Raw genomic sequence first — 13,385 nt, 5'->3', positions numbered from 1 at the left:
TCAACCAACACCATTTTGTCGTAACTAAAAAGTTATATAACAAATCCTGTACCGGCTCTCGATGACTGTGTATGAGTCATTCGTGATTTGTCAGTATACCATACCTGATTGCCCGATGGCGACTGAAGAAGTTCCATCGTAAATTCCTCTTTCTTTGGAATGTTCCCCCAAACGACCATTTCAGCCTTATTCAACCATTCGGGCCCACCTCCTCCTCCTCTAACAATATGATTAAAACATCCCGTCGAACGACTCTAGCAATCCTCTAGTGATCGGTTTTGTTTAGTGTTTGCGTTCACTGTGTTCGGATCTCAGTAGCCGTATGGGATGTCACAGTTTTCCTTTTGATCCAGATTGGAAGCTCCGGCAGCCGTAGCAAGGAGATGAACGCCGCTCCCGGTGTAGTCTTAAATGCCTTAATAGTGGTCAGGAAGACCAAGAATCTACAGGCTGACCAACTTCACTGCAAAATAGGTCTTATCCATTACTGATCACTAAAGGCGCGGATCACTAGAAGGGGGATGGCAGGCCTCATCTCTCTCCCATTGTCTTGCGGAGCTACCACGTCAGTGCTGTTGTCTTATTGCGCATTGTTTCCAAGTGGGGTTTCCGGGGTTACTTTACTGTCAACAATTACCTCTTAAAAAAATCGTTTATGATGAGACACCATCGCCCGGTAAGAAGTAGTTGTCCTGCGGACAGCTACTATTGACCATAATTTCTTCTGGTGGTATCTCAGAGATGTCACAACTTTGCGATCTCGAAATGTCGATTTGGTTCCAAGCTAGGTAGGGTGGACCATAAAAGCATTAGGACTACAAAGTCCTTGCGGATATCGTTGATCTTTACCTTGTTGGGTGATTCTTGTACACCCAGAGATTATCCATGGTAAGACACCGGTGATTAATAAGACAAAACCAAAACGAACACAGGACATTCTCGAGGTCTCCGTTTGTCTATTCGATTAAGCCGTTAGGTATTGTGGTCCCCACGTTCAACAATTCTCCAAATTCTAACGGCACCGAGTAATTTAATTGATGTTAATATGATGACACAGATTGATGAGTTGATACTGACAATCATATGGACATTCCCGCATTTGGGTTTCGCTTATTTGGATTTGCCTGAATTACTGCTAATATGCATTTCCGGCAATGCTAGAATTTCGCTGATCATTATTATAACGCCCCTGAATTGTATTCTGTGACCCTGCTAAGCAAGCTACAGGAAATTAGTGAGAATACGAGATATTTATTCTTCAAAGCAGGATGTATCTGACATAACCAGAAAGTGTATATAATCTGGTAAACTTCCTAGCAAGGTGTCTTAAAATTAGCTATTATTTGCTTTATGGGATTCATACTTATCAGGTGAAATAAACAGTTCGCAAAGTTAAAACGTTCCGGTTCAGGCACATTCGAGTTGTCCTTTCGGTTGATGAATCGGCAGTGGAAGAGCGACACAAAAAAAGACCGAAAACGCAACAAATTTGGTCCAATTAAGGTAGGCAACGACCAATGACGTGGTTGATGCGCAAATTCCTGCGAAGCGGTAAGGCATCGATAAAAGGAATCTTATCGTCTTAACATTATTCCTCGATCGAGCCAAAGGTGACCAAACGACAGAAACCAGTTTAGGCCAGACGAAAACGAAGAAGATGAACTGGCCGCTCCTCTGGGAGGAACAGAGAGGCACGAAGCCGCTCAGAATGTAGCCTCGACTCGTGATTTATATAAAACGTTATCTGATTATTTTTTATTTCTGAATGTTAACTTCACTTTTATATTGTCGATTATCCTTTGAGGTTGCCGCTGAGGCTGCTGATTCCCACAGCGCTGCCCAGTTCTGGTGATAAATACCCGCTGCCCTTGACGAATGGCTCCTTGTTAGCAGGAAAGGGTACTTATTTAAATAAATGAACTAGTAAATATGCGTATATACTTGCCTCCATTGTGTTGCACTATCCTTGAGGTACAATCAATGCCTTGGCACATTTATCATCGCTAAGTGCGGCTTAAGCCAATTTATCGCCGTTATGGTCTTATTTACAGCCTCCATGCCAATAGTTCTTTAGAAATGCACATATAAAATGGAAAATATGCGATGACTCAATTTATATGCGGCATTACTATAAATCAACAATAATAACACTCCTTTGGGGGTCAATAATCCTGAACAATTTTCTCACCTTTTTACATAACTTTTACTTTAGAACAAAAAAATCTTGACTCTAATGAAGCGACTACGATTCATATCAGTTCTACAACTCTACAATATGCTACTAATACATTCCTGTATATATATATGGGCTACATTATGCATAAACAAATCAATGATGTAGCAGGAAGTAATAAATTAAATCGATATTCGTATCAATGCCGAAACTCAATGATATTGCACACATGTTATTCGCGGGAAGTTGGTATTTGAAACCATTTATACGGCCATATCGTTAATTTATCAGAAATAATTGCAGATAGTTTAACGATTCATAATGGTTAATGGAAAATTCCTAGAATAGTTTAAATGTTAACTTCTCTATAAATATAAATTAATCTTGCGTTCTTACGATTCAGTCTTGAACGACATTACTTATTATAATTATGTGGTTTATGATTTTTTGTGTACAGGGTGTTTGCTAAACAACTTAATTTCTTAGGTGAAAATAAGAAAGAAAAGTCCCACAAACGTATGACCGGAATCGCTTGATTTCTGAAATATAAGATGTTTAAGACTTAAAAAAACAGTTAATTTTTTTTTAACTAGTGAGTTTGTTCCACAGTATTGAGGGCCCATATATAAGACTATACAGGGCCCTTGTGTGCTAGTCCAGTGTGGAAAAACTCAACATACGCGTACAAACAGCCAAGATTTAGGGCTCGCGTGCCTTGGATAAATCAGGGTCATCAGAATTGGTCCCCTCAGAGTGTTGAAGGCGTTGCTCAATTTCACACCGTTGGACATGGTGATTAAATCAATGTGCGACACATAAAATGCGCACTCTCAACCAGTAGCAGGTGTGTACTCGTCTATGGGACTGGTCTACTTAAACCTGCCTGGTTTCCTTGATAGACCATGTGCCAACCACCCTTAGGTCTCCAACCTCAAACCAGCTCGTACACAGATGGCTCCCAGTTGGGCGGTGCTATCTCTGTGGTAGCTGGCAAGGAAGTCTATGACGGCTTTGGCGAGATGGAGATATTTTGCTCTAGGGACTCATGCCACAACATTCCAAGCGACATTATGGGCAAGATAAAGAGAGATATCAGAATAAACTTAAAGTTCCGACGGTAGATCTGTTGTCTTGACCACTGGGCTGATGTAGCATAGTCCAAACTAGTTCTAGGGTGTAAAAGCGTCCCAGAAACTCTCGGAAGGAAAAGCAAGAAAATTCGTTTTTTTCGGGTTCGGTGAAATGAGAGGGTTCTGAGTAACGAAGACAGCAATTAGATAGATTAGATAAACTGGGCTGTAGAGTAATTCCCTAGGGGCCTGAACAGATTGTTAAGATTTTCAGTAGCGTGAAATTCCTGCGAGTAGGTCGATAATTCAGCGAGTGTTCCTGCACCGCTAGACAACTGCCCATGGAATGCGGCAGGTTAGGAAACACACCCCGGAAAAATGCCAGTTAAGCGAGACTTCCCCTTTGGTTCTCTTATTGACTGGCCATTCTCACTTCCGGCGACATGAACATCTGATGAATATCGTTGAAGACCCCGAATGCCTTTAAAACATCTGGATACGTACTGGAGGATTGTCCGGCTCTTATGCGTGTCAAAATACAGTACTTGGGGCAACCAATCCGAATGTCCAACGAAATTAAAGAGGTATACACCAAGAGACTCTTCAGCTTTATCAAATCGATGCGGCTATTGTAACTCCACTTGAACGGGACAAGACGGTTTTCAAAACTGAACTCTAAGTGGCAAAGGGACTGTCGTAGTGCGCCCATTTCTTGCTTCCATTTATTCATATCTTTACTTGAAACACAAGTGCCACAGTAGATTAACAGGTTCAAGTGATATCTTTCAATAATTCAAAGTTTTGTCCAAAATTGTATATACGGGATGTGTCAAAATGAAATGACCCCGATCCAGGCTCTAGATACTAGAGCCCAATGATACTAGAACTCATCCGTCTGTGCATGCAAATTCTCAATGTTGGTTTTACAGGTTCACTTAATTTGTTCTTCTAATAGTCTTGTATTTTAAAGATACATTGTTTTAGAGCACTTCAACACATTTTTCACTAAACAATGTTTATTGGTAGCTACAATTGTGATCTACTGTTACTTTACTATTAAATAATTAACACTTTTAAACCGTTTGAAATTTTTTAACTGTATTATATGTATATCATAATTTTTACTTAATCTCACAACTATTTAAACTATTCTGTTCAACAATAGTCTGTCTTTATTCAGGGTGGTCCCCTATCTAATGGTTCAAACTTTACTCACATGTTTTTCTGTTGAAAAATTACTACTTTGTTAAGTTTGCCTTAATCCCGTATAATACGGACAGTTTCCCTATGAATTCATTTGCGAATTAATTCATGAATTTGCTCCAGAAGTCTGTTGATTTTTTATACTTCGACCGTTTTCGAACTTTTCGTTGTATCTTCAATTTCTGTTTTTCTTTTTGCATTAGCAGCCCCAATTCATGGAAAAAAATATGAAAATTAAAACACGCTCTGATTCACCGTCAAATTGTCACAGTAAAAGGAATTTTGCATACGTGAATTTATTCATGAGGAAATTCAAAAAAATGGAAAAAGGAAAAAATGGACAGTTTTTGTTCGATATACAGGGTGCCAAAGTTTTTATTACGTTTACACAATCTGCCTGTAAGTCCACAAGATTCTCTTATTTTCTTTTAAATTTCTGCATGATGATGTTCATTTATGTTTACTCCACTAAATAGACCAAGTAATTATTAGAACCTACAAGAGGATACTTTCCATGGGATCCAAGTTTTCCCCTACACAATTTATGTGCTGCGCCACTGATGACTTCTTTCGAAAAGTTCGAAGTTCTCTGCTTAATTTCCTGTTTTCTCTCCGCATTTATTGCTCTTTTTTATTGCTGTTCTCCGAGTTTATGTTGCAAGAATACGCCCATTTGGCGTATGTGCTTTCACACCAACAGTGTAATCAATCGATATGCTTTTATGTAGCATCAGGAAAGCTGCAGGAAAAAACTACACCTATAGATACACGTTTAGCCTGAATGTTATTATGTTTCTGTGTTCTATTCCTAATTCTGTGCAATTTCTATGAAGTCTATTCTATACCTATACTGTTGATGGAGCCTTTTCGCTTGCGCATCCTTTATCGGTACCAAAAGTAACACACGCACATTAGATTCTATGTCTTATTTTGTCATACATTTTCCCACATCACAGAAATTCCAACTATTACATACCAAACGTGATAATTCTCAAAGACTTGCCATCACAGAGATTTTGCAAGCCTCGAAGTCTTAAAATGCTAAACCTAATTACGACTTCAGCTAATTGCGAGCAATTTTCTTTTTATGTAAATGGTTGCCATACCATATGGAATCTTTTTATTAATTCGGCGTAAAATGTGTCGTAAGTTCTCTATTTGGTATCTATGCATTAAGATTTCTATACGCACCGTAAATGGTTTTCATAATAGATGGCTGCCTATATGTTATGACGGTTATCCGATGTGGGTTATGGAATGTTTTATTGAGTACGTGTTTACAATATTGCCATTATACAAAATAATGATGTCTTTAAGTTGTGTGTATAGCTTGATTGATCAAAATCAGAACTGTTTTTTAGACGCCTTAAACAGTCTGAAAGTGGTTGCTTTGCTTACTTACGTCCGAGCACGTGTAAATTTAGAATGTGCGATAAAGTGAGAACCTCGTGAGGCATTCCTTTATTACACATTTTTATTCAATTCGCAATTATGGCATCTATATCGATCCAGTTGATGAGGCAGACCATAATTTTGATATAGAAAATTATAACTTTCTTAATTGCGTTTATCAGTTTGAAATTCTTCCGACATTATTAAGCTCGTATTAATAAATATCGCATTCTTGATTTCGATCTGAGCATTGCTGTAGACTTCAGGCATTGTGCACAGGCCGGGTCTTATCAAACCTTATCGCACGGTACAATAAAATTCCCGGAAAGGCTAATTATCAAAACATTTGCCGTAGCACTGTTTCAATTGTTGCAACACCATTAACGATTACGATGCCTTCAAAGAACCACGGCAATTGTTATTGATTGGCGCTTTCACATCCTTAAGTAACGAATACTAGGAAAATCATAGTAGGAATTTTTGTTTAGTCACACGCATTTCTTTCCAGAGACCTCTCCTATGTCTGCACGGAACTTCCCTCCCTCCTTCTGGAACAGCCAGCACTACAGCGGAGCAGGAGGAGGGCACCATGGCACTTCCGCTGCTGATCTCTATTCAGACCACTATCACCCGGGTGATGCCTGGTACCAGTACAGCCAGCATCACCGGGCTGTGCACGACTATCACCATCACAACATGGCGGCCCAATATGGCGGGTTGTTGCTTCCAGGGTCGCGGCTGCACATGAGTTCACACGCTCCTTGCAAAGCCATGGACTGGCAACATCCTTCTATCGAATCTCCTTATACGTCGTATCCTACGATGTCAGGTGAGTTATTGTTATAAGATAAAAGTGAATGAATGCAATTATGGCGTAAGCTTAGTCAATTTCCTGAGCCGAAGCCAAAACAAATAATAAACAACCCACGGATGAAGTCAGTAAAACTAATCGACCTGAATGATGATCAAAGATTCCTGCACTAGCAAGCCGCGAGAGATCATAATCGTTATGATAAACTACGCAACATAACCATGCCATTATCCCTCGCGTAAAATGCATTACTGCTAATGTATGCTGAAGATTGACGCTGCCGCCACAAACAGAAGCAGCATCCCCGCAGGAGAAAGAAAGAGATGAAATCCGTGCAAGCCGAGCGAGTATCAGGAGATCAATAACTCGTTTGACCACGGCCGGCCAATGGCGAGGGTGCTCCTGCCCACCGAGACCCCCCTCACTTTTGGGGGGAAGCCCCTTTCGATCCTCGGACTTCTCTAATTGCCATTCTCCGCAACGCCACTAAATGAACATGGCAGCACTGTTCGTGGCGGCAGGAAATACGGTTCCGAGAAAAGCTTCAGTGAAAATGAAAGCCGAATACTAATAGGACTGCATTTCTGCCCTGAGAACGATTTCGTCCCTGGACTGTATGATTTTGATTATTTCTAATTGAAGAATTTAAAACAGCCACTTAGTGCTAATACCTGCATTCGTGGAATAATATTTAATAAATTAGATTCCAGATTTATCAGAAAATTCGGTGTCTCGCATTCTATCATTACGGCTGCCGCTAGGAAGAGAATAGAAATTTATTATAGAAAATAAAGAATAATTTTTGATATATTGTCATTAAGTTGTAAAACAGCAAATATTTAATTCTGCAAGTTTATAAAAAGCAGGTTTGTGACCGTCCATGACACTGCAGACTTGTAGAAGGTGACTGCCTTTGTTGAAGTTCATTTCAGCAGAAATAATTTTATTTTGGCACACTCTGTCCTTAACATAACCCAAAAGAAAAAAATCTAAGAGATTCAAGACTGGTGATCTTGCAGACCACTCTAGGGCACCACGTCTCTTTTAATCAAAACTAGGTGTAATTAAATACCTCACAGTACAAAACACCTTTAATGTCGATAGAAATGATACACTAAATATATGACAATAAAGTGAATATACAGAGCGTTCCTGGAATGACTGTATAACCCCTAGCCAAAAATGTCTTAACCAAAAATAATAAATTCTAAGCAAACTTGCCTATATCCAATGTTGCTTCGTTTTGTCGCTACAAGGCGCCAAAATTCTCAAATTAATATAATTTTTTCGAAATAATTGCTAAATGTTTTTATCGATTTTCACTAATTTTGGAACTAAGAGTTACCACAGAAATTGGCGTATTTCGACGTAAGCAGCACCTTTTTTTAATATGTTTAACATATTAAATCAAATCGTCCTGAATTTTTTTTTTTAATTTATGTGCCAGTAATAACAAAAATATTTCTTTGTAACGTAAATTTCATGGTGTTAGTATTCAAGATCTTGAGAAAGAAATTTAAATGGAGGGAAGCATCGTGTAACGCATCATTTCAAATGAAAAGCTGAACCTTCTCCACTGCCTTGGTTTCCAACTGAAAATTGGCCAGCAAGATAACTCTCATAGAAATGATAAAACTAAAGCAAAGTATTGGTCATTCTCCATGAAAATTGTCGTACTAGCAGTTACCAGAAATTTGAAAAACCGGATATTAGGGTCAACAGAACTATGAAAACATTGAAATCTAGACCGAGTATTGGTTTCGCGCTTTCTATGGAAATTATCTTACAGATACAGGTATCAGTATAGTGATTTAGTAGCTCTTAGATTCTTCTGGAATCTGTCAAACTAGCCCAACGGTTGGACGGATGAATAGCGAAGGCGCATAAAATGGACACCAATGAAAGTGTTATTGCATAAAGGGTGGAGATGAACTTATTATTCGATTAAAAGTAATTAGGACACCAACTTTTCTTATGTCAGAAAGCTTGAAAAAGTCACCAACGTCCCCGTATGTTGTGGGTCATGACTATACGAGGACGCGTAAAAATGATAAGCGCAACTCAATGCCATTGGTGGGTAATGCCCATTTGTAAAGATTTCTAAGTAATCTAGAATAGATTACGAACTCTCTGTTGGGAAGTCTAGGGCCTTGTAAAGCCTACCTTCGACAAGTAAGGGCTACCTAGGAAGAGAAATTTTCCAAGAATGGCTGCAACATCTAAAGATTGTACATTGATGTGGTTTATAGTTTATTACCCGTCCAAATCACTATGCGGTTAGTTAAGCTAAAAATGCTGATCTTTTGAGTCAAGTTTTCATATAAACCGAATTAACCCCAACAAATTTTGGTGAATTTTATGTTTCCAGACCCTCCTCTCAATAGGAGTTTCCAGAATCAACATAGGATCTATAGCCGTCGATATGATTCACTAATGTTTTTTCGTGTGGGACATTTAGAAATACATCTTTGAATGTGAAATGTAGAATGCTTTGCAACACTTCTTGCATTTTAAGGAGAAATAAGAACACTAAAGGAGTGTTCATTAACTAAGCTTGTTTGGTTTTGAAAGTCCATAAACAGGACTTTCAGCGCAACAAGAACAGTGTACCAGTATAATCAATTTCATGCTGACTTTAGTCTTCGTTCGTTTACCATTCTTCGTAGAATAGCTTTATTAGACAAGATAAAAAGAAATCGCATTTAACAGGACTTTAATTAGGAAATTTTGTTCTTCAGCATATATCTATTACGTGGTCAAATGTCATCAGATTGCCTTGAATAAAGGCTTTCAGTATAGTGCGATATTTTGAATGTTGAATCATAAAAACACTAGAAAGGTATTGTGTAGATGAACATAAATTTAAAAATCCTTAACTAAGTAAATCACATCAGACATGGCGAATATCCTGAACTCATGCCAGAAATTAAGTAAACTTTGGGTCTTTCCTTAAAAGGCTGAGCTGATGCGTGCATGTGGTTGATCCTCTTTTTTCTTGCAGCCTTTCCAGGCTACACCGGCATGTGGGTATCTCTTTAAGAATGCGTAATATGATGTGTGTATACTTACTTTGTATCACCCATACCTGATGAAGCCAATAATTAAGACGAAACGCGTGTCGCCGAGTTGCTTAACATTTTTTTTTACATAAAATAGACTGGCATAGAATAAGATATCAAGGAGAGGTTCAATGAAGCCTTACTGTTCTCTACCTTATGTAAAAGCTCAGAAAAAATAGAGATATATTCCATTTTTAAAGACGTACCTGAACAAATACTGGGCAGCCGCTCCCCACAAAGAAGAGAACAATAGAACCTTATTTGTTACCAAAACTAATTGCGTCTGGCGTTGTATCTATTTGAGCGTTTCCACATTCGCATAATGTGAAATTTTGAAAAATCCTTAAAAATAGTATGGAGAATATGTCATTTTTATGTCATTTAAATTCGAAATCGCTCAAATTGCATAGGGCCTGGAGACCCCAGAATTTAAGATTTGAGGATATTTTAGGAATCTGGGGAACAGAACGTATTTATTGGTATTGAAGAGAGCAGGATTTGATTGGCCAATAATTGAACTTTGGATGGAAATCCAGTGCGAGCAACAACAATTGAAGTGTACCGCTCTCTACTGAAATTCGGCTTCAATACTTTTTTCCACTAATTCTCAAAATTAAGAATTAACATCTTAATCAGCTGGACTCCAGTGGCGTACTGACTATATTTTCGATCTTCTGGGAAAGATTTGTCTACATTCCCTTAAAAAAAAACCAATTTGTATTTGAATTTGAAGCAATTCTTAAAATGATCCGTTTTTGCATGCTGGTTACGGCCGACGGCCTACCTGGTATTTTCTTCCTTCTATATCCTTCCGGATTTTTAAGAAAGTTAGAAATAACTTTCCTGTCTTTTTTCCTATATTTTTAGAAATTCCAGAAATGGATAGCTGGCCATGTTTCATTCTTAAAACGATAGCACGTTCGGAAGGTGTTAAGCAACTTGCATGACCCAACGAAGGTGTTCAGTTTCACACCAGTAACAAAACTGAATGCACTTATTTATTTACACCGCTGAATTCTGGCAATATTTCTGTACAAACAAGTGTGCTATCTCTTTTATCCAATACAAATCCAATTTTAAACATCAATTCTTCAACAAAAATGACATCAACGCTCAAATCAACAAAATACCTTTGCGTTTTAGTAAAGGAAAGGATATGTGTAAATAATTGTCAATGAACAATGCAAATATAAACAAGCAATTAAAAACAGTACCGTGGACTATCTTTTTGTCCTGAACCTTACATGTAATGTAACAACCGACTATTTCCAGTGAAAAAAAAAAGTCAAGTTTTAAGAAATTCTTCTACTGAAGTCTCGCCACCTCTTGCATAGGAAGATGAACACTGCTTGGTGTCTTGACGTTTGATGATTCAGTCCCGTACGAGAAAAATCAGATATTCTCGTTATATTTCGTAGTACTTCTTGGATGTTTAGAAGATTTCTCTCTATGCTTAAAAAAACCACATCTACAACTTCGTTTTTAATTCATAATTTCTCGTTTAGATTTAGAGTTTTTACCGTCGCAGGGCAGTTTGTCGTAAAGGAATTTCATGATAATTACTATCTTTATGTAATATTATACGTAGGATACTAAAATGACCCTCTAAAAAGGAAGCAACTATTCAGAATAAACAACAATCCACTTTCCTTATCGCACTTCCACAACGACTTATCTCCCTCCCGTTCGGCCATTATCGACGTAACCCGAAAATAAGGGAAAGGAATTCCTTTGACACCCCCTTTTCAACATGGAGGGCTTTTTATAGTCACGTGCCCCGATCTAGTAGACCGATAAACAAATCGCAAAGGGCTGTAATTACTCGTTGGCAACGATGGCGTGACTACTTATCAACTCATAAAAACGACCCGCGTACGCCCGTTAATAACCCTAACTTATTTTAATTACTCCCTGTACAGGTTAGTTCAGGTTAGTGGCCGGCGACATGAATGAGAATTGGTTTCAATATCATGAGAATTACGCAAAACATTTCTTAATTACCTTGCTGTGCGTTTCACATGTTTTTCCAAACATTGGCTCCGACAGAACGAACTTTTATCCGACCCTGAAGAGGAAAAGTTATAGCTTAAACCATAAAATTGTAAGAATTGTGTGTAAGAATCTAGGAAGTATACGCACGGAATTCGTGTACGTTACGCATGAAGAAAGTCCAGGAAAAAGCTCTTTTGGGTTTTGTCTGCATTCAACGACACAAGAGGAATAGCCGAACCAATGCGCAACCTTTTATACAACATTTACTGAAATTTTGAGAAAATTATTTAACAAATTTTTTCTATTGTTTCAGGTTTAGAAGCTCAAGTTCAAGACTCTTCTAAAGATCTCTACTGGTTCTGAACCGAGGCGAAAGGCGCAGCACGCGATCTGTGTATAGTTAATTTTAAGTGCAACAAGTGATTCTAAGTGTAATATAAAAAAGTACAAACTTTTACTTAATTTATGGCAAAAGTCTCATCGAATGAACTAAACGCAAACGTTTATTTTGAATAAATGTTCCTTATTTTTGTCAGATTGATGGTCGTTGTACGAACCATGTGAAGTCTGATTGTAAGTATTAAAGTTATAAATTACTTATTACTTTAGTCTTTTATTTTTAACCTAAAATGTGCATTAATATAGTTTTCAGAGAAACAAAAAAGGTGATGCATCTGCGCTCTATTTAATACTATCTATCTAATAGCTAAGTTTTATTTCAACAGTTAAAATTGATAGCGCATTCATAATTGGACCCTTAAGGTGGGCTTTTAACTTGAGGAAACTCACATTTGTAGTGCAATCGGTATTGGTGAGTATACTTAGAAGCATCAAGGACTTAAACGGTTCAAAATAGACACTTGAGTAAGCTATGAGTTTTTGACTAGATGTTTTTGGCAAAAGAATGAAAGTGCGCTCTGAGTAGTAATATTATATTATATTCACCTTGAATTATTATTTCTGAATTTGGCCCTAATTGATTCATCCAGTTAACTTTTCAGCGATAACTAAACCCAGTAAAATTTATTTACTTACTATGGAATTGATATACCTAACTTCTGGTTTTGCACATGTTGCAACATAGAACGTTCTGTGCTTTGATTTTTTTTGTGATAATATAATCCAAACAACGCCCTTTGAAAAGTTTAGCATAAAATATTGTTACATCAGTTTTATAGAAAATTTAACAAAAAAGTTAAAACATCTTTCGAAGAAGTTCCTGGAGGATCTGTTCTACATTTTAAGAATACGTCAGATAGTGTATGAAAAGTAATGCTCCTCAATCCTTCACTGCTATTAGTTTTTTGGGCGTTTTTCACCGTTCTTAAGAAACTGTATAGTCGAGATACCCCGCCTTTTCTTGGAATAATTTTTAAATAGGTATACTACTCTTTTGAGTTCCAGTAGAGTTCCTTGGAAGTCAGTACGGTCTCTCGACGAACATCTGGCTTTACTGTATTATTCCCATGACTCACACGAAATTAAATTGTGCTGTACAAACCCAAACGACACTATTTTAAACTTTCAATAGTCATTTCCCACAGCCTTTTCAAGGGAAATTCGTTTTGGGCCGTTTTCTCTTTATTAGGTGAATCTGCATTCACAAGAATCAATAACGTTTCATTTTCATTAAAGAAATATATTTTCCAATGGCCAAAATATTAACAATATAATCTATAGCGTTC

General features: G+C 37.6%; 1 protein-coding gene across 2 annotated transcripts in view; it reads left to right on the top strand.

Annotated features, from left to right (window-relative positions):
* vg (vestigial) overlaps positions 1-12,303 on the top strand; it is a 40,997-nt gene extending 28,694 nt beyond the window's left edge. For both annotated transcript variants that reach the window (XM_066390199.1, XM_066390200.1), the window contains exons 4-5: positions 6,347-6,667; positions 12,014-12,303. In XM_066390199.1, coding sequence (XP_066246296.1) covers positions 6,347-6,667; positions 12,014-12,063 — 371 coding nt within the window. In that variant the 3' untranslated portion in view covers positions 12,064-12,303. The remainder of the gene's footprint in view (positions 1-6,346; positions 6,668-12,013) is intronic.
* The last annotated feature ends 1,082 nt before the right edge of the window (positions 12,304-13,385 follow it).

The sequence above is a fragment of the Euwallacea similis genome, chromosome 5, assembly GCF_039881205.1.
Source record: "Euwallacea similis isolate ESF13 chromosome 5, ESF131.1, whole genome shotgun sequence".
Classification (NCBI taxonomy): domain Eukaryota; kingdom Metazoa; phylum Arthropoda; class Insecta; order Coleoptera; family Curculionidae; genus Euwallacea; species Euwallacea similis.
The sequence above is the reverse complement of the archived record's forward strand: the minus strand, read 5'-3'. Positions and strand labels throughout refer to the sequence as shown.